At 46.5% G+C, this 21704-nt stretch overlaps 1 protein-coding gene across 2 annotated transcripts in view; it reads right to left on the bottom strand.

Moving 5' to 3' along the window:
* The window catches only part of CRYL1 (crystallin lambda 1), a 113233-nt gene extending 92650 nt beyond the window's left edge, over window positions 1-20583 (bottom strand). For both annotated transcript variants that reach the window (XM_025364691.1, XM_025364692.1), the window contains exons 1-2: window positions 20470-20583; window positions 8865-8972 (exon numbers count right to left, since the gene is read on the bottom strand). In XM_025364691.1, coding sequence (XP_025220476.1) covers window positions 8865-8972; window positions 20470-20510 — 149 coding nt within the window. In that variant the 5' untranslated portion in view covers window positions 20511-20583. The remainder of the gene's footprint in view (window positions 1-8864; window positions 8973-20469) is intronic.
* Window positions 20584-21704: the final 1121 nt, after the last annotated feature.

The following is a 21704-nucleotide window of genomic DNA, read 5'->3' as shown; positions in this document are numbered from 1 at the left end:
TTAAAAACAGGTCAGAGACCCACAGTTACTGGAAATGCCTGTGTCCAAGAACAAGAAGATCAGTCACTTAGGAGACAGAGTACAGGGCAGCGACCTAGTTTCAGAGATCACTGCTGGTGGTTTATTAACTCCTAGTCCATTCGGAAAGATGATTCACTTTCAGGTGGATCTGAGTGCCAGAATGACCATGACAGATGGTGGAGAAACCAAGATCGAAGGGCACAGGCCCCTAAAGATGGCGATTTCAGATAGGGACTCAGGCCAGACAAGGCAGTGTGTATGGCCCCTGGAGCTGGGGTGGTCACCAAGATGTCAACACGGCCCATGTCAGGGCAGCCTGGTCCCTTGAGGACTAGGATGGCCCACCTGCTACATGGAAATGAATCTAGCTCTAAATCGTAAACCAAAACACTCCTGATCGGTAGGTCCGTGTTTCAACTTTGTTTACTTGATTTGCTTTTCTTTTCTTTTCTTTCTTTCTTTTCTTTTTTTTAAGACAGAGTCTCCCTCTGTCGCCCAGACTGGAGTGCAGTGGTGCAATCTTGGCTCACTGCAACCTCCGCCTCCTGGGTTCAAGCGATTCTCCTGCCTCAGCCTCCTGAGTAGCTGGGATTACAGGTGCACGCTACCACGCCCAGCTGATTTTTTTTGTATCTTTAGTAGAGATGGGGTTTTACCATGTTGGCCAGGCTGGTCTCGAACTCCTGACCTCAGGTGATACACCTGCCTCGGCCTCCCAAAGTGCTGGGATTACAGGCATGAGCCGCTGTGCCTGGACCAATTTGCTTTTCTCCTTAAAACACAGCTTTATCCTCTAAACTTCTTACTTGAGACCTAATGCATGCCAAGCACCGGGCATACAATGGTGAACAAAGACAAAGCAGTAAAGCATCTGCCAACAAGGTTCTCCAAGGTCAAGCTACCTTTCTATTATGAAATGTAAACATGCTAGGTTTTAAGTTTCTTATTGGGCCACCCTGTCAGAAAAAGATTAGTCTTAGATGACAGCATTTTTGTTTTTCAAGTTCACTAAGATCCCTTGGCATGGTATGAGTTGTGATAATTTCTTTAATCTTCTAATGTTTTAATATTTTTTAAATCAACTTCCCCCAGTTTAAGTTCATTTTTACAGGTTCAAAATCCATATGTACCATTTCTACTATTTAATACCATTAGTGTTTAATAGGTCTAACACACACAGAATATTCATGCAGATGTAGTGAAATTTCAACCACATGACATTTTCTAATATGAAACGTTAAAAAAGAATCAGAATATGGCCAGGCATGGTGGCTCATGCCTGTAATCCCAGCACTTTGGGAGGCCAAGGCAGGTGGATCACCTGAGGTCATGAGTTCAAGACCAGCCTGGCCAACATGGCAAAACCCCATCTCTAATAAAAAACACAAAAATCAGTCAGACATGGTGGCACATGTCTGTAGTCCCAGCTACTCGGGAGGCTGAAGGAGGAGAATCGCTTGAACCCGGGAGGCAGAGGTTGGAGTAAGCCAAGATCATGCCACTGCACTCCAGCCTGGGTGACAGAGGAGACTCCATCTCATCAAAAAAAAATAAAAAAGAAAAGAATCAGAATATGGGAAGTGGGCCAAACTGCAAGGTGGAACAGATAGTGAGAAAAAAGTAATGTGAGGAATATGATTGGAAACATTGCCTCTGGAGACTCTAGAAAAGGTTCCTGTGACTCAGATAAAACGATTACTGAGTTAATAGGTTCAGGCTCGGCCGGGCGCGGTGGCTCAAGCCTGTAATCCCAGCACTTTGGGAGGCCGAGACGGGCGGATCACGAGGTCAGGAGATCGAGACCATCCTGGTTAATATGGTGAAACCCCATCTCTACTAAAAAAGTACAAAAAACTAGCCGGGCGAGGTGGCAGGCGCCTGTAGTCCCAGCTACTCGGGAGGCTGAGGCAGGAGAATGGCGTGAACCCGGGAGGCGGAGCTTGTAGTGAGCTGAGATCCGGCCACTGCACTCCAGCCTGGGCGACAGAGCGAAACTCCGTCTCAAAAAAAAAAAAAAAAAAATAGGTTCAGGCTCTGGGGACAGGAAACGTGCATGTTGCTTATTTCTGCATCCATAATGGCTAGTAGAGAGACCACATGACACTGAATAGTGAGGGACACTGGGGGTGTGATGTATGGTCTGTCCTGAGGGAGCCTACGGCCTACAGTGGTAGACAAAGACCACAAAACAGGGTGTCAGGGAAGATGTCTGTGGACACAAGCTATTTGGACCCAACAGTCAATGCAACCCAATCGACAAGATACATCATTTATACTTCTTGACAAAAGGATTAAGTTGGTTTTCCTTATATTCCTTTTGCCTGATAATGTGGCCAGGGACATTTTAACCTTGGGGTTTCTGAACATCTAAGCACCACAGGTCACACACGGTGTTGCTGTCGACAAGAGTTCACAATCATTAACCTCCTGGTCCCAGAACTCATTGCACTGACCAAAATACTTACAAAAACAAAGTTTGGTCTCAGTCCTTTCACCTTGGACTCTGTGCAGGAATGGTACATTTGAAGATCTTGTGATTTAAGAAAGAGAAAAAGGTAGCTTTATTTAAAAGTCACTCAAGACCCCCGTCTCTACTAAAAAATACAAAAAACTAGCTGGGCGATGTGGCCGGCGCCTGTAGTCCCAGCTACTCGGAAGGCTGAAGCAGGAGAATGGCGTAAAACCTAGGAGGCGGAGCTTGCAGTGAGCTGAGATCTAGCCACTGCACTCCAGCCTGGGCGACAGAGCCAGACTCCATCTCAAAAAAAAAAGAAAAAAAAAAGTTACTCAAGACTAAGAATCCAGTACTTCCTAAGGGTGCAATGTGACATGACATAACTGGATTTTCCTGAAGTTATCTGCCAGTTATTTGAGAAGGAAGAAGTAATTGGTCACAAGATATCCTAAGCTTCCCATTTCCTGCCAAAGAAGTACAACCAGTTCTGCATATTTAACTCAGCTTAAATGTGTGTGTTATAAAAATAAAGTACCTGCTATTGAGGAAAGATTTGTATGTACTCCTTTAAAATCCCAGGCACATAAGAATTCAGTACATTTGCTTCTTCTAGAATACGACTGCTAATAGTTGTAAGTTATTTAGCTTTTTTGGTTCAAAAATCTTACGGACTAGTATCTAAAAGTTAAATCTAATCAGGCACCAATGATATTAAGAAATACAGCTCTTAATTAAGCAGAGTAGGATAACAGGAAAGCCTTTAACCAGGTTTAAAAAAAAAATCCTTACCTACAACCCTCCATTACTCAGCATCATCAGTCCTGATGCCTGAAAGGACTTTAAAAATCTTTAACGATGCATCTAAAAATAAGGCCTAAGACACAAATACCCCAAGAAATAGAACAAAGATGAATTTAATTAAGTCGATGTAATTTACTTAGGAAGACCACCAATGCATCTTATTTTTAGATGCATCTAAAAATAAAGCCTAAAACACAAATACCCAAGAAATAGAACAAACGACTTTCAATTAGGAACCGTGGGATTTTCTCTTCATTACAAGTGGGTTAGAATTGGCTTTACAGGATCAACGATGAAATGGTAACAGAACTGAAAAGTCTATGGCAGGAGTGGGCAAACCACAGCCCACAGGCCAAACCTGGCCCATCTCCTATCTTTACATGGCCTGTGAGATAAGGATGTGGTACGGTGTGGCTGTGTCCCCACCCAAATCTCATCTTGAATTGTAGCTCCCATAATTCCCATGTGTTGCGGGAGGGACCCGGTGGGAGATAATTGAATCACAGGGACAGGTCTTTCCCATGCTATTCTCATAATAGTAAGTGTCACGAGATCTGATGGTTTTATAAAGGGGAGTTTCCCTGCACAAGTTCTCTTTTCTGCCACTGTGTGAGACGTGCTGTTCACCTTCCACCATGATTGTGAGGCCCCCCAGCCACGTGGAACTATGAATGCATTAAACCTCTTTCTTTTGTAAATTGTTCAGTCTCAGGTATGTCTTTATTAGCAGCGTGAAAACAGATTAATACAGGATGGTTTTTACATTTTTAAACAGTTGGAAAAACTTTAAAATAATATTTCGTGACTCTGGAAAATTATATGAAAAAAGTTCAGTGTTAATCCATAAAATAAAGTTTTATTGGAATACACCCACCTCCACTTGTTTACTGATTGTCTATGGCTGCCTTTACTTTACAATGAAAGGTTGAAACAGAGGCCACATGACCCGCAAAGCCTACAATATTTATTATCTGGTCTTACAGAAACAGTTTGTCAACTCCTTGTCTGGAGTCCACTTGGGACTGGCTTAAAACATGACCTAATCAGAGATTCAGGGGTCTCCTCTTCCCATGGAGGTCCTCTCCTCCTCCAGCACTGGGCCAGCTATGAAGCTAATGTCTCTCAGCTCCAAACCCACCTGGTGCATATACTGTCACCAGAAAACTGATTAAAAGTCCACGCCGGCGCAGTGGCTCACGCCTGTAATCCCAACACTTTGGGAGGCCAAGGCGGGCAGATCACGAGGTCAGGAAATCGAAACCATCCTGGCTAACATGGTGAAACCCCGTCTCTACTAAAAATACAAAACATTAGCTGGGCGTGGTGGCGGGCACCTGTAGTCCCAGGTACTCGGGAGGCTGAGGCAGGAGAATGGTATAAACCCGGGAGGTGGAGCTTGCAGTGAGCTGAGATCCGGCCACTGCACTCCAGCCTGGGCAACACAGCGAGACTCTGTCTCAAAAAAAAAAAAGAAAGAAAAAAAACAAGTCCATGCCTGGCTAGGCACAGTGGTTCACAACTGTAATCCCAGCACTTTGGGAGGCTGAGGTGGGCTGATCACTTTGAGACCAGCCTGGTCAATCTGGTGAAACCCCATCACTATAAAAAAATACAGAAATTAGCTGGGTGTGGTAGTACATGCCGGTAATCCCAGCTACTTAGGAGCCTGAGGTGGGAGGATCGACTGAACCCAGGAAATGGAAGCTGCAGTGAGCCAAGATCACACCACCCCACTCTAGCCTGGGCGACGGAGCCAGACACTGCCTCAAAACAAATAAAAAATAAAATAAAAGTCCAGGCCTCCTGAAAAGCCAGGATAGCCCCCTAGGACAGAAGGAGAAGCATTTTTTAGCAGCCACCATTCCAAAGTGGAGCTTGCTATACTCTTTCATACACAAATGTGGGAATAAAAGATGAATTTAATTAAGTAGATATAATTTACTCAGGAAGCCTACAAATTCCTTAACGTTCTTTACAATTATAAAATTAATGGCTTTTTTATTATCAATAAATTACTTCCTATTGCTCCCTAAATCACCTCCATAAAACCAAATATTAAGCTGTTTGTGTTTGCCTTTTAAAAACATTTTGGGCCAGGCTCAGTGGCTCACACCTGTAATCCCAGCACTTTGGGAGGCCGAGGTGAGTGGATCACCCGAGGTTGGGAGTTCAAGACCATCCTGACTAACATGGTGGAACCCTGACTCTACTAAAAACAAGAAAATTAACCAGGCATGGTGGCTGGCGCCAGTAATCTCAGCTACTTGGGAGGCCGAGGCAGGAGAGCTGCTTGAACCTAGGAGGCAGAGGTTGCAGTGAGCTGAGATTGTGCCATTGCACTCCAGCCTGGGCAACAAGAGCAAAATTCCATCTCAAAAAACAACAACAACAAAAAATTGATTCAATCTGAGAACATCCTTTTGCCTCAGAGTTTTTGTTTTTTTAGAATTAGTGCTCTATCAAGGGTTTTTTTTTTTCTCCTGACTACATGAGTTTGAGCTATTTTTACTGAGGCTTAAAATTTATTTAAAGACTACCTGAAGACTTCTACTTCCAGCACTATGAGGGACCAGAATCCCTGAAGGGCCTCTTTCAAAATCCCAGGATCCTTCCTAAAACTCGATTTTATGCACAGAGAGTTGCAGCAAATGCAGAAAGAAAAATTTCTAAGGTTTCCCCTTTAACCAAAAATGTTTTTGAATTAAAAAGTACTCAAAGAAGATACGCAGATGGCAAATAAACATATAAAAAGATGCTGCATATCATATGTCATCAGAGAAATGCAAGTCAAAACAAGGAGATACCATTAGGCCAGGCGCGGTGGCTCACACCTGTAATCCCAGCACTTTGGGAGGCCGAGGTGGGTGGATCACCTGAGGTCAGGAGTTAGAGACCAGCCTGGCCGATGTGATGAAACCCCATCTGTACTAAAAATTTTAAAAAATTAGCCGGGCGTGGTGGTGGTCGCCTGTAATCCTAGCTACTCCAGAGGCTGAGGCAGGAGAATCACTTGAACCTGGGAGGTGGAGGTTGCAGTGAGTCGAGATCGTGCCATTGCACTCCAGCCTGGGCTACAGAGGGAGACTGTCTCAAAAAACAAAACAAAACAAAACAAAGAAAAAAACAAGGAGATACCATTATATGCCTATTAGAATGGCTAAAACCCAGAACACTGACACCACCACATGCTGGTAAGGATATAGAGCAATGGGATCTGTCCTTCATGCTTGGTGGGAATGCAAAATAGGACAGCCACTTTGGAAGACAGTTTTGCAATTTCTTATAAAGCTAACCATCCTCTTAGAACCCCCTAATCTACCAATGGTGCTCTTTGGTACTCCCACAGAGGAGTTGGAAACTTATGTCCACACAAAAACCTGCACATGGAATTTACAGCAACTTTATTCATAATTGCCAAAACCTGGAAGCACCCAAGATGTTCTTCAGTGGGCGAATGGATAAACAAATTGTGGTACGTCCAGGCAATGCAATATCATTCAAGCTCAAGCCATGAAAAGACATGGAGGAAACTTAAATGCATGTTACTAAGTGAAAGAAGCCAATCTGCAAAGCCTACATACTGTATGATTTCAATTATATAACATTCTGGAAAAGGTAAAACTGTGAGACAGTAAAAGGATCAGTGGTTGCCAGAGGTTAGTGGGGAAGGGAGGGATGGAAAGGAAGAATTTGAGAGCAGTGGAATTATTCTGTGTAATACTACAAGGGTAGATACATGTCAGTATACATTTCTCCAAATCCATAGAGGGTAAACACCAAGTGAATCTTTTTTTTTTTTTTTTTTTGAGACAGAGTCTCACTCTGTTGCCCAGGCTGGAGTGCAATGGCACGATCTCAGCTCACTGCAATCTCCACCTCCCAGGCTCAAGTGATTCTCATGCCTTGGCCTCTCGAGTAGGTGGAATGATAGGCGCCTGCCACCATGCCCAGATAATTTTGTTGATTTTAGTACAGATAGAGTTTCACCATGTTGCTCAGGGTGGTCTCTAACTCCTGAGCTCAGGCAAAAGGGTTGATTACGAGAATTTAATACAGTAAGATTACTAGATAAGCTCTGTGGTAAGAAAGACAGTCTACATTATCCACTATGTATCCCTAGTGAACAGAACATGGCTGTTAGGTAGTTGGTACTGAAACACCAAGTCCCCTTCCTTCCAAAACAGTATAGTCTATATGAGTGGTTTTTTGGGGGATCATTTTACTTTTGATTTTTGTCTGGTTGGTTTTGTACTTTATTATTTTATTTATGTTGAGGCAAAGTCTCACTCTGCTGCCCAGTCTAGAGTACAGTGGTGCAATCATAGCTCACTGTAGCCTGGAATTACTGGGCTCAAGCAATCCTTCTGCCTCAGCCTCCTGAGTAGCTAGGACTACCAGCTAGATGGGTGCCAACACACTGGCTATTTTTTTCTTCTTTTCTGTAGAGACGGGGTCTCACTATGTTGCCCACCCTGGTCTTGAACTCCTGGCCTCAAGTGATCCTCCCACCTCAGCCTCCCAAAGTGCTGGGATTACAGGTGTGAGCTACCAGGCCTGGCCAAGGTTTTTGATTTTTAGATTGACATTTTACCCTGGCATTGACTATTTGTAACAATATGGAAGAAGTAACTTAACTTCTCTGTGTTCAGGTTCTAAAACAACACTGGATTAGGGTACATAATTTCTTAATGCCTATAGTTTAACATCATACCCTACATATTAGTCTTTTCAAAATGTAGACAATAAAGTAAGCTTATTTTTATTGCACAAAAATGCAAATGCAAGTTATATATTCATGGATATCCTCCAAATGAGGATAATAACCAGCTAATGCATGTCAGGGATGGTCAGAACCCGGTTCCGGGACGGCACCGCATGGGGACATGCCGTGCCGTGCGGATGCCTCATGCCAGTGCCTTTGCTTCCGGGCCTGCTGCGACGGCGTCTTCCCCCCGTCCTTGACCTCCCTCACTCGAAGCCTTTCTTTGGTTCCTGTGACTACCATCCCTAAAACATGCCTCCGCATTCTCAGCACCCGGCATTTGGGGAGTTCATCCACTCTCACACCTTTAACTAGTACCACTGTCACAGTTCATCATAACCACATAAGTAGCTCCAGTTCTGTCCTCTCACAAAAGTGCCAAACCTCTAACTAAAATGTTGTCATTGGGTCCTACCATTACTATCAACAGGTCAAAACAAGCTGCTGGACCTCTGTTCCTAAACTGTAATGCCCCTGCAGCTATGGCTGTTACATGCTGGGAGTTCCTCCTGCCTGGATGGAAGCAGGAAATCCCAGCCCTCCAGCCCTGGGGCAAATAGCCAGAGAAGCTGCAAAGTCACTCATGCTTGATGCAGATCCTCTCAGCCAGAAGGGTCCTTTCCTCCCCCACGGGAGCCCTTTCCCAGAGTGAATTCACATTCTCGCCACTGTAGGCCTGACCTTTACCAACTCAGAGGTACTGCAGTAACCATCAGACGAAAACGTGACGTCACAGGTCCTCACAGCCTTGAGGATATGACGAACGAGACCAACTGAGAGAAACAGACCCGCTTCCATTCCTCCTGGAGAGCGCGGCTGGCCCACCTGATGTTCTCCAGGGCGTTCCTTATCTGCTGTTGCTCAATGTCATACAGTTTCACCTGGAAGCCTCCACTGGCAAACAGCATGGCCCAGCTTCGCCCAATGACTCCACTAAAGGGAGATAAAAGAAAGGATTCGAGTTAATTTAATAATTGAATGGCTTTTCATCCCTAACCCACGACGAGTTTTTTTTTTTTTTAACTACACAGTATCCTATTCTTAAAATATTTAATAAATATCTTAAAAGTACACATTTTAACCAGGCACAGAAAGACAAATATCACATGTTCTCACTCATGTGAAAGCTAAAAATGTTGATCTGATGAAGGTGGAGAATAGAGTGATGGTTAACAGAGGCTGGATGGGGGTAGGAGAGGGAGGAAGAGGTTGGTGAAGGTGGAGAATAGAGTGATGGTTAACAGAGGCTGGACGGGGGTAGGAGAGGGAGGAGGGGGTTGGTGAAGGTGGAGAATAGAATGATGGTTAACAGAGGCTGGACAGGGGTAGAAGAGGGAGGAAGAGGTTGGTGAATGGGTGCAAACATACAGTTAATAGAAAAAGTAAGTTCTAGAGTTCGATAGCACCTAGGGTAACTAAAGGTAACAACAACTGTTGTATATTTCAGAACAGCTAGAAGATTTGAAATGTTCCCAGCACAAAGAAATGATAAATGTTAAAGGTGGTGGGTGTGCTAAATACCCTGACTTGATCATTACACATTCTATGCATGTAACAAAATATCACAGGTACCCCATAAGTATGTAGGAATATTATGTTTGAATTTTTTTAAGTATACATTTTGATAACATTATTTATTTTAAATGTTAACTGTTTCCACCCAGGAACCCCTGAGCCCTCAACTCCGGTGCTGGTATTCATATCCCACATGGAGCCCCGCAGCATCTCAGGTATTTATCACGCCTCAACGCTGAAACAAAATATTACAGTCAGGAGGTAGCAGGGTACTGTGGAGACTCAAGACCTGTTAGTGAATTTCCATTTGGCCATGTCTTAGGCAAGTCACTTAATTAACTTAAAAGAACAGAGCGAGCATCTGCCCTGTCCTCCCCAATAATGACTGCCACTGCCCCTGCCGCTGCCACCCACATTTCAGCATGGATTAGGTGCCAGGCACCATTAAACATACCACAGGTCTTACCTATGTTAATCTTTACAACAACCCTACAAGGTAAGTGTGAAAGGAATGAAATGCCGATACATGCCACACGGATGAATGCTGACAACATTATGCTGACTGGAGAGAAGCCAGTCACAAAGGTTCTCGTATTATATGATTCCATTTATGAAATGTCCGGAAGCGGCATATCCATAGAGACAGGAAGTAGATTTGTGGTTGCCCAGGGCTAGGGGAGGAAGGAGTGAAGAGTGACAGCTAGTCCAAGGTTTGGGATGATGAGCATGTTGTAAAATTGATTGTGGCGATGGATGCACAACCTTGTGAATATACTAAAACCACTGAATTGTACACTTTAAATGGGTGAATTACAGCTCCGTATTGCTGTTATTAAAAATAAATGTTTGTAAACATGCTTTGACAACCAACTCCTGCCATAAAAATGTACAGCAATAATACTTCAATTTTCATAAGAGTGGATGGAGCCAGTGAATAATAATAATTAATAATAATAATAATACTTAAATTTAGTTGAGTAGAAGGGTGAGGGGGAAACAAATATCACATTTGGCATAATGTAGGGAGTTGCCTTAAGGTGTGAATGCAAAAACAGCTATCTATATTCAGAGTCTTAGGCTTTTAAGAATAAACACTAACTCAGCCCTAAAAAGAAACGACACATGACACAACACAGATGAACTTTGAGGACATTTTGCTAAATGAAATAAGCCAGTCACAAAATGACAAATACCCTATGATTCCACTTACCTGAGGCAACCATAGGGACAGAAAGCTAGAAGGGTGGATGCCAGGGGCTGGGGCTGGGGGGAATGAGCAGCTGTTGTTCAATGGGTACAAAGTTTTAATTCTGCAAGATGAAAAAGTTCTGGAGATTGGTTGCACAACAATGGGAACATACTTAACACTACTCAACTGTACACTAAGAACTGTTAAAATGGCAAATTGGGCCAGGTGCAGTGGCTCACACCCGTAATCCCAGCACTTTTGGAGGCTGAGGCAGGTGGATCACCTGAGGTCAGGAGTTCGAGACCAGCCTGGCCAACATGGTGAAACCCCGTCTCTACTAAAAATACAAAAATTAGCCAGGTATGGTGGCGGGCACCTGTAATCCCAGCTACTCAGGAGGCCGAGGCAGGAGAATCACTTGAACACCGGGGGAGGTTGTGGTGAGCAGAGATGGCACCACTTCACTCCAGCCTGGGTGAAAGAGTGAAACTCCGTCTCAAAAAAAAAAAAAAAAAGGCAAATTGCAGGTTATGTGTATTTTACTATGGCTAAATGTGGTTTAAAAGTTTAAAAAACTTTTTTTTAAAAAATGAACACTAACTGACACTGCAAAAGGATGACTCTGAGTTGGAAAGGCTTACCTACCCCACCAGAAAGCAAGTGGGCACTTTCTCACTAGCCTGGAGAAAACATGTATTTGTAACATTTCAATCGCAGTTTCCCTGGCCCCTCTTCAAGCCTCAGCACCTGGCTTTGTTCTCCTAGGGACTGGAGAGCAAAAGACAATCCTGAACAGGCTTGGCTCATGCCTGTAATCCCAGGACTTTGGGAGGCTGAGGCGGGAGGATAATTGGAACTCCGAACTTCAAGAAGAGCCTGGGCAACAGAGGGAAACTGCGTCTCTACAAAAAAATTTTAAATTAGCTGGGTGTAGTGGCACGTGCCTGTGGTCCCAGCTGCTCAGGAGGCTGAGGCAGGAGGATCACTTGAGCCCAGGAGTTCAAGGATGCAGTATGCAGTGAGCTACGATCACGCCACTGTACTCCAGCCTCCGACGGAGCAAGACCCTGTCTAAAAAAGAAGGTAATCTTGCTCTACCCAAAGTCAATTTTCTCAATACAGTCTTTACCCTGGGACAAAACTCTGAAAAAATTCTACCTCTGGCACCCACCTTATATGGGCATGCAAGCCTGGGAGTGGATGGAGAGACAGGAGCAGATGACAAATGCAGTACAGGCCGAGTGGGCCTCATTCAAAATGCTCGGGCCCAGTATTTCAGATTGCAAATTGTTTTCAGGTTTTGAAATCTTTGTGGCTGGGTGCCATGGCTCACACCTGTAATCCCAGCCCTTTGGGAGACCAAGGTGGGTGGATCATCTGAGGTCAGGAATTCAAGACCAGCCTGGCCAACACGGTGAAACTCCATCTCTACTAAAAATACACAAATTAGCCAGAAGTGGTGGCACGCACACCTATAATCCCAGCTGCTCTGGAGGCTGAGGCAGGAGAATCACTTGAACTTAGGAGGTAGAGGCTGCAGTGAGCTGAGATCACACCACTGCACTCCAGCCTGGGCAACAAGAGCAAAACTCCGTCTCAAAAAAAAAAAGTAAATTTTGCATAGTGAAGTTTAAAATAAAAAACAATGTTAGTGGCCGGGCATGCTGGCTCATGCCTGTAATCCCAGAACTCTGGGAGGCCGAGGCGGGCGGATCACGAGGTCAGGAGATCGAGAACACCCTGGCTAGCACGGTGAAACCCTGTCTCTACTAAAAACAAAAAATTAGCTGGGCATGGTGGCAGGTGCCTGTAGTCCCAGCTACTCGGGAGGCTGAGGCAGGAGAATGGCGTGAACCCAGGAGGCGGAGCTTGCAGTGAGCCGAGATCGCGCCACTGCACTCCAGGCTGGATAACAGAGCGAGACTCCGTCTCAAAAAAAAAAAAAAAAAAAAAAAAAGCAATGCTAGTGAGCTGTATGAATTTGTTCAACAGGGTAAACTCTATGCACTAGCGCTCACCTTCATATTCCTGGCACGTTGTAGAGGCTAAATAAATGTGAAAAAGGCACGGTTATCAAATGACAAATACGAGATAACGGTCAGCTGGCTCTTGCTATGGGGTTAATCGGAAGGCAATGATGACTCACTGAGGAAATACGTAAAGGGCACCTACCATGTGCAGGCACTGCCCAGTTCCTGACCCCAAGGAGCTCATAGTAGGTAGACAGGCAACAAACTAAAGCAAAAGCACTAGGGAGAAAGAAAGCAGGGGAGTAGGGACTGGGAGGCAGAGAAATGTTAAAAGTGGCACCAGGGACTGTCTCACTGGGAAGGTGACATTTTAGCAAAGGAGGTAAGGGGCCAAGCCATGAGTGTATTTCTGCAACAAGTGTTCCTGGCAGAGTCTGTTTGCCCAGCTGATCCAGATCAGCAAGGCTGGTGCTCTGCTGGAGGGGCGGTAGGGGGAGAGGAAGGAGGGACAATGAGGTCAAAGGGAAGGAGAGAGCGCTGAGCCCATTTCACGGCACCTCAGAAGCAATGGACGGATTTTGGGCTTTAATGAGTGAGACAGTTGGCTAATAGAAGGTTGTAGACAAGGCTGGGCGCGGTGGCTCAAGCCTGTAATCCCAGCACTTTGGGAGGCTGAGACGGGCGGATCACGAGGTCAGAAGATCGAGACCATGCTGGCTAACACGGTGAAACCCCGTCTCTACTAAAAAATACAAAAAATTAGCCGGGCGAGGTGGCGGGCGCCTGTGGTCCCAGCTACTCGGGAGGCTGAGGCGGGAGAATGGCGTGAACCCAGGAGGCGGAGCTTGCAGTGAGCTGAGATCCGGCCACTGCACTCCAGCCTGGGCGACAGAGCGAGACTCCGTCTCAAAAAAAAAAAAAAAAAAAAAAAAAAAAAAAAGAAGGTTGTAGACAAAATATATCATCTGACTTGTTTTTAAAGGGACATTCTAGTTGCCTTACTAAGAATATACTGCAGATGGGCAAAGATGGAAGTTAGGAGACCAGCTGGGTGTCAGGAGGCTGGTGCCCGATGTGACGGGAGGCAGGACCAGGACGGAGGCAGAGGGGGTGCTGGAAAATGGTCAGCTGAGAAATGAAGATGCAATATTTTCACAGCACAGCCAAGAAGAATTGCTCGTGAGTTGCATGTGGGTGTGAGAAAAAGAAAAATGGAGGACAGTGCCAAGTTTCTTTTGGACAAGGAAGGATGGAGATGTCACTAACTCTGCTGGGAAAGACTAGCAACAGAGCAGATGTTAGGAGGGAAAATCCGTTCAAAATGGGATGTTTTCAGTGAGAAATGCTAAGGGGTAGGTCTAGCAAATCACTGGCTGTAAGTATCCAGGTTCAGAGCCAAGGGCTGGGCTGGGATATTAATTTGGGATTTACTGTATAGATGTAAAAAAATTAGCTGGGCATGGTGGCGGGTGCCTGTAGTCCTTAGCATTTTCAGTGAGAAATGCTAAGGGGTGGGTCTAGCAAATTTCTCACTGAAAATGCTAAAAGTGTGTGACTGGGTAAGATCTCTAAGAAAGTGAATGTCGATAAAGAAGTCCAAGGATTCAGCCTTGGGACACTCCAACTTTAATGGGGAATATGGGGACAAAGGGAGCGCTAGTGAGGTGGGTGGGGGGGGTGTGGTCAGGGAAGTGAAGGGAGCTGCCATCTGCATCAAATGCTGCTGATGAATACTTGAACTGACGACTGACCATTGGGCTTCGCAAGATGAACGGGGGTGGGGACCATGACAAGAGCAGATTTGTGGGCTTGATGAAAGACTGCCCAGGGTAGGTTTAAGAGAAAATGAGCCTTTAGCCCTAACTACCAGTTTCAGGAAATGAACAGACGGTGGAACATGATAAATGACACTACAGGGGTTGGGTGCAGTGGCTCACGACTGTAATCCCAGCACTTTAGGAGGCTGAGGCAGGTGGATGGCTTGCACCCAGGAGTTTAAGACCAGCCTGGGCAACATAGTGAGACCCCGTCTTGGGAAGGGAAGGGAAGAGAAGGGGAGGGAAGGGGACGGGAGGGGTGGGGAGGGGAAGGGAGGAGAGGGAAAGGATACATTCAGCAAAACCTAGAATATGGGAAATTTTACAGGGCAAATGACTCAAATTCTTCAATAGATAAACTGCAAGAAAATTTTCACAAAACCAGAGAGGGATGGAGAATCTATAGATTGAAAGAACTAAGAAATCTTATTGACTAAATATAACATGTGGGCCTTATTTAGACCCTAAATCAATCAAACCAAGTATTTAAAAAATTAATCAGGGAACTCTTGAATATGGAAGAGATATTTAAAGATATTACATGAAGATATTAAGGAATTGTGTTAATGTTTTACACATGATGAGGCTATTGTGGTTATATATTTTTAAAACAGTTCATATCTTAGATACTATACATGCTGACATATTTATAGATGAAATGATTCAATGCCTGGCATTTGTTTCAGAACAATCCAGAGAAGGGAGAATAACTGAAACCAGATAAGGCATGTGTTAATAATTGTTGAAGTTAAGGGGGTGGGAGAAGGTACCTTAGGGTTCCTTGCACTGTTCTCTCAACTTTAACACAGTTTGAAATGGTTCCATAATACAAAGTTAAGAGAGAGAATATGGATAGGAAGAAAGAAACTGGAGACAATATGGATAACTTTATTAAGTTTTGAGGAGCAATGTGGCAATTACCAGAGGGAAAAATGGGGTCAAGAGAGGGTGCTTTTCTGTTTGCAGGGAACAACTGTATGTTTGCTGGCTGCAGGGTCTGAACCCTGGAGAGGGGAAGCAATCAGGCGGGAGGGAGCGTGGCACTTTGGTCTGGGGCTAATGCACCTGCTTCCATGGCCTGGGTCTTACCCTGAAGCTGCTGTGGCTCAGGGAAAGGCAGCCCCTGTAATCAGGCAGCAAATCCTTGGAACCGCAAGTATCTGACCATCGGCAGGGATTCTGGCATCAAGTATCAGGTGATTGGACGGCGCCCCACTTCCCTTTCAGTCTCGAGATTGGCCCCTTCATTGTAGAGGACCCAGAGCAGAACGCGGACCCCTGCAGACCAGCCTGTGTCCTTCCCCGCCCCCGCCCTTCACGCCCACACACGCAGTCACTGCTGATTGGACATGGATTGGACACGTGACCCAAAGCAGCCAATCAACTGGCTTAGGAGCACCCTGTGACATCTGCAGCCTGGGATGCGCAGAGCTGAGGCCACTGGGTTTCCTCTCCTGAAAACTGGACCCAAAATGCAGAAAAAAAAAGAGTCAGTGAGAGGCACCATACTTGAAAGAGTGTAACCTTAGGGTTGGCAGTGATGTGCAAGATAAAGTCAAAGGTAAGGAAAGAAAAGTGAGCAAGTACAAGGAGAGGGAATCTACAGAGCAAAGGAAGCTGCAGAGGCACAGGGACCAGACTGCACAGCCCCAGAGCTGGCAAGTACCCTGCCTTGGTTTCCCTCAGGTTTCTGTTTCAGGTTTCCCTCAGTATTGTTCCCCAATACTGCCTGATATCAGGCCCAAGAGTAATTAACTTCCTGTCCTGAGAGCTTGTGACATCTGATTGACCTCCTTTCAAACCTTAAAGCTTCAGAAATCATGAATCTTAATGGGTAATACAAAAGGCGAATGCAGATGAACATGTATTCTGTTATATAGCAGCAAAGCAGCAAGGGAGAAAAGTGATACAATTGCTTCCATTCTATCATTAATGTCACTTAATTTTGAATAAATTCACTTTAGATACATTTGAAAGTACCTTTCCAGCTATAGTTATTTATTTACTGGGTTAAAAACTGAAGTAAAACTTTTCCTTCACTCATGATCTAAGTCTACTATGGAAATTTTGCCAGAAAGAGCTATTAAGTAACTCCTGCAAAGGGCACATTTAGTGCCTAAGCTGACTCAAAAGGCAAGGGGGGCATCCTAGGGTTTGCTGTGTATGTGTGTAAAAATTAGCAGGAAAATACCTAGAACAGCACTTCAAAGAAAATTCATGCCTCAGAAAGTTTCTTATAAAAAATGCACAGGCCGGGCGCGGTGGCTCAAGCCTGTAATCCCAGCACTTTGGGAGGCCAGGGTGGGCAGATCACTTGAGGCTAGGAGTTCCAGACCAGCCTGGATAACATGGAGAAACCCTGTCTCTATTAAAAATACGAAAATTAGCCAGGCATGGTGGTGTGTGCCTGTAGTCCCAGCTACTTGGGAGGCCGAGGCAGGAGAACTGCTTGAACCCGGAAGATAGAGGTTGCAGTGAGCTGAGACGGTGCCGTTGCACTTCAGCCTGAGCCGGACAGAGCAAGAATCCGTCTCAAAAAAAAAACTACAATCACCCCAAACAAAATTTTGGAATTAAAAAAAAAAAAAATGAAGGAGACTCTAGTTTATAGGATGCCTTTCTTTTTTGCTTTTCTAGTTTATGGGATGTTTTTCTTGATATAAAACAACATACTACCAAGCCCTTCACAAAGCACATCAGTTAAAAAATAAGCAGTCTCTGTTACCAGTGCTCAAATATCTGTCTACTGGGACCAGGCATGGTGGATACAAATGGCAACAATACGGTTTCTACCCTTAGGGGAAAATCCCAGAAGCAGACCTTTTCCTGGAGGAGGCAGTCCCTGAGCTTGATCCTGAAGAAGGGTGCCCCCTAAAAAGAAGGACAGGAGAAAGGGCATGCCCCGCACCAGGAACATTCTGTGTCTAAACAAGCTCAAGGGCTACACGCTGAATCTTGTAGTGTGCATACAAATACAGAACTCACATTTTAGTGATTGAGAAACACAGTGTTTTATAAAGGTAAGGCTAACAAAATGAAAGCCTTAGAACACTACTCCAATGCAAACTTAACTTCATGGTACCCATTTCTACTCCTTTTTCTCTTTTCTTTTTTTTTTTTTTGGTGACAGAGCCTCACTCTGTCCCCAGGCTGGAGTGCAGTGGTGTGATCTTGGTTCACTGCAACCTTCGCCTCCTGAGTTCAAGCGATTCTCCTGCCTCAGGCTCCTGAGTAGCTGGGATTACAGGCATGCGCCACCATGCCTGGCTACTTTTTGTATTTTTAGTAGAGACGGGATCTCGCCATGTTGGCCAGGCTGGTCTCCAACCCCTGACCTCAGGCGACCCGCCCTCCTAGGCCTCCCAAAGTGCTGGGATTACAGGCATGAGCCACCATGCCCCGACTTCTCCCATTTTTAAAAGTTATCACTACCAGATTTTCCTGCAGCCCTAGGCCCAAAGGATTTCTCTCATCCTCTTTCAAGTCCTCACCATTCTGAAGGCACTCGCCCTGGATGTTTATAGGACAGCTAAGTGGCCCTAAGGAAGAGTGAACTTTGGGAAAAGATCAGTGGGAAGAATTAAGTGGGACTGTATTCCTAGCAGGTACTTTCAAGAGGAAATCTATAAACCGATAAGGAAAGCTGAAAACACAGTATGCTCCTGAAATTGAAATATGTATATTTTGATCTGTTGAAACCTAAGAATGAAACTGAACCAGATTTTGGCAAATTAATTTACATTCCCCAAGCCCTATATGTTAAGTGGGTGCTCCTTGGAATCACCTATGGGGCTAGGAAAGAAATAGAGGGAAGAGAAAGAAGGGTGGTAAGAAGGAAGGGAAGAAACCAGCACTTCCCAGAGGCAGAGCTGGGTGTGTGCTGAGGTGCTGAGAGTAGGGGAAAGACAGGATTTTCACACCAGAAAACAAAGAAATGAGCAGAGGCCCCAGAGAATAATGTGGTCCTTAAAGTTTGGCAGCCTTTCTCAAATTCCTTATCAACATCCCTCAAGGAATCAGAAGTAAACTGTCAACTGCAGCTTCTCCTCAGTAGACTGAGCCACCCACAGCCAGATAACTGCACAATCAACTAAAATTTTACGTCATGTGTATTAGGTGCATACATAACACTACTTCAAGGCATGATGGAGCTATACAAGGCCAGGCAAGGTGGCTCACATCTGTAATCCCAACACTTTGGGAGGTCAAAGCGCTTGAACCCAGAAGTTCAAGACCAGCCAGGGCAAGATGGTGAGACCCCATCTCTACCTAAACATTTTAAAAATCAGCCAGGTGTAGCGACACATGCCTGCTGTGAGAGGATGGCTTGAGTCTGGAAGGTTGAGATCCACCATGACGGTGCCACTGCACTCCAACCTGGATGACAGAGCGAGACCCTGTCCTATTAAAATTGTGTGTGTGTGTGTGTGCACGTGCACGCACCCATGCGTTTAGAAAACTGTGTATATAGATGTGTGTGTGTGTATATATATATACACATAAACTCTGATAAAAAAATTAACTATTAATAAAATGCAAGACAGAGGTAACTACCACCACCTGTACAAAGTGCACTTTTTTTTTTTTTCCCAGACAGAGTTTGGGTCTTATTGCCCAGGCTGCAGTGCAGTGGCACGATCTCAGCTCACCGCAACCTCCGCCTCTCCAGTTCAAGGGACTCTCCTGCCTCAGCCTCCAGAGTAGCTGGGTCCACAGACATGCGCCCCCACGCCCGGCTAATTTTGTATTTTTAGTAGAGACAGGGTTTCTCCATGTTGGTCAGGCTGGTCTCGAACTCCCGACCTCAGATGATCCGCCCGCCTCGGTCTCCCAACTTGCTGGGATTACAGGTGTGAGCCACCGCACGCGGCCCAAAGTGCACTTTTTAATATGCCTTCACTATTCAACCACGGGCACCCACGGGCCAGAAAGAACAAAGGCACAGTTAACTCCACTGCTCTGGAGACAAGAAAGCTGACAACAAGGAATCTGATGCTTTCCTTCAATGGGAAGGAAACACCCTGACGTTGGAAATGGTCTCCACACCAGGTTGTACACTGATGGGGGGCGGAGTCGGGGGCAGGCCAACACCTCAACAGCAGTCACCAAAACTGTGCTTTTAACTATCAATAGCAAGTATTAACATGCTTATAGATTGCTGCTAACAGCTGGCCAAAGAAAGGTGCACACAAATGCCCCTTTTTAAAAACTAAAAATAGCAAGGATTGTAAACGTGGGGGGTGGGGGTGTTGGGGGAAGCACATACTAGAAATCAGTTTGGGCAGAATTCAGGCTGTAAATGGACAGGCTTAGCAAACCGTCCGGGCTCAACCGCCCCCACCTCTCCTCTGGAAACAGCGCCTCGCCCAGGAAATAGGGCGGCCTGTGTGTTCGCCTAACACCTGCCGCGGCCTCCAGCGACGTGGTCGCGGATAGGACGGCGCCGGCACCCTCCCTGCGGGGCTAGTCCCGTCTCCGTCACTGAACGCTGTGACCTTAGGTACCCTGCTTAGTCTCAGTGTTCTCACTCTAAAGGGGATGAGAACACAGTCGTCGCAGGATGAGCCAGAATTCGTTTCGTTCAACACGGCGCCTGGCACTTCTCTGGGGACCTGCGGGCAGGCGCGGCGACATTCGACAGGGTCCGGGAGGCGCGGGCCCCGCGGCCTGCGCGGTCAGCCTCGGAACCTCCTGCAACGCCGGCTCCGGGTGAGCAGACCCAGCTCCGCGGGGCGCCTCCACCTGCCCAGCTCCGCCGGCCGCGCCGCTCCCCGGGCCCGCCAGTGCCGCGGGGACCGCAGGGCGCAGGGCGTCGGAGTACCAGAGGCGGGGGCGGGGACAGCGACCCGGCGCCCACCCCGAGGGCCCCACACGCGGGAACCACGTCCCCGGCGTCTCCCCGGGCTCCAGGGGCAGCAGCGCGGCTCGGAGCCCTTTACCTGCCGACGATCACCACGCAGCCGGCCGCGGAGGACGCCATGGCTGGGCCGGGGACGCGGCGCCGCGGGCTCTGGGACCAGGCGCTGGCGGAGCTCGGAGCTCGGCGCTCCGAGGAGGGCGGGTCCCGCGCCCATTGGCTGCGCGCGCGGACCGGGAGGGCGGGGAGGGCGGGGAGGGCGGGGAGGGCGGGGAGGGCCGCTCGGTCCCGGCCGGGGAGGGGGTTGCGCGTCGCGGGCCGGAGACAACCGGAGACGCCCCGCGCGCCGACCCTCGTGGGCAGGTGCAAGACCAGCGCGGGGGCACGTCGGGGTTGGGGGGAGCGGGAAGCCCACGCGCTTGTGACGCGCAGCATTCACCGTGTCTCAGGAGGGGGCGCGGCCAGGATGGCACCGGCTCTAGCGCTAAAGCGCCCTGGAGAAACCGTCAGAGAGTGTCCCCTTTGCTGACTCGTCTCTGAAGCACGCCCGGCGCCGCCGCCAGGTGCGCACTGGGCGCGGGGACGGCCACACGTTAGCACCAGAGGCGTTCATCTGCGCGGCGGCAGGACGCGGCTGAATCCCCCGCGGAGCACGCGCCGCACTGGGTTCGTGTGTCGGAAAGAGGAAATGGGCTGGTGCCCTGACTCCTGGCCGCCTTGGAGCCCGGGGCTGGGCTTTTTTTTTTTTAAAGTGTCAGCTCATATGAATAGTTTTGATTCAGTTCTAACATCCTGTTTCTCTTTAAACTTTTTGTTTATGTAATTAAACCTTATGTTCTCTTATGGTGAAGTCTTCGTGCCAAACAAAATCAAATTTATTTTTGGCTTAACCGAAATACAAAAAAAATAAAAATAGTAATACCTGTATTGGTTTGAAAAATAAAACCAATTTTTTTATCTGTCCCTGCCCACATCATGCTGATTGGTCCATTTTACAGAGTGTTGATTAGTCCATTTATAATCCTCTAGCTAGACACAGAGCACTGATTGGTGCATTTACAATCCTCTAGCTAGACAGGAAAGTTCTCCGAGTCCCCACCTGACCCAGAAGCCCATAAATAAATACTGCACATATAACCACATACTCAGCTGCTGCCTGGGCCAGATGATGGTAAAATCAAACAGGACAGACTTCAGAGGCTGAATTTCTTATGTTTTTCCACTGTTTCACAAAGTCAGGTAGGATTGATTAATGCACTCCTTTAATAGCTCAATATTACCACAAGGGAAGACAAGTAGGCCACAGTTGCCAGCTTT

This window comes from Theropithecus gelada, chromosome 17 (assembly GCF_003255815.1).
Source record: "Theropithecus gelada isolate Dixy chromosome 17, Tgel_1.0, whole genome shotgun sequence".
NCBI lineage: Eukaryota > Metazoa > Chordata > Mammalia > Primates > Cercopithecidae > Theropithecus > Theropithecus gelada.
This window is presented reverse-complemented; position numbering and strand designations above follow the sequence as displayed.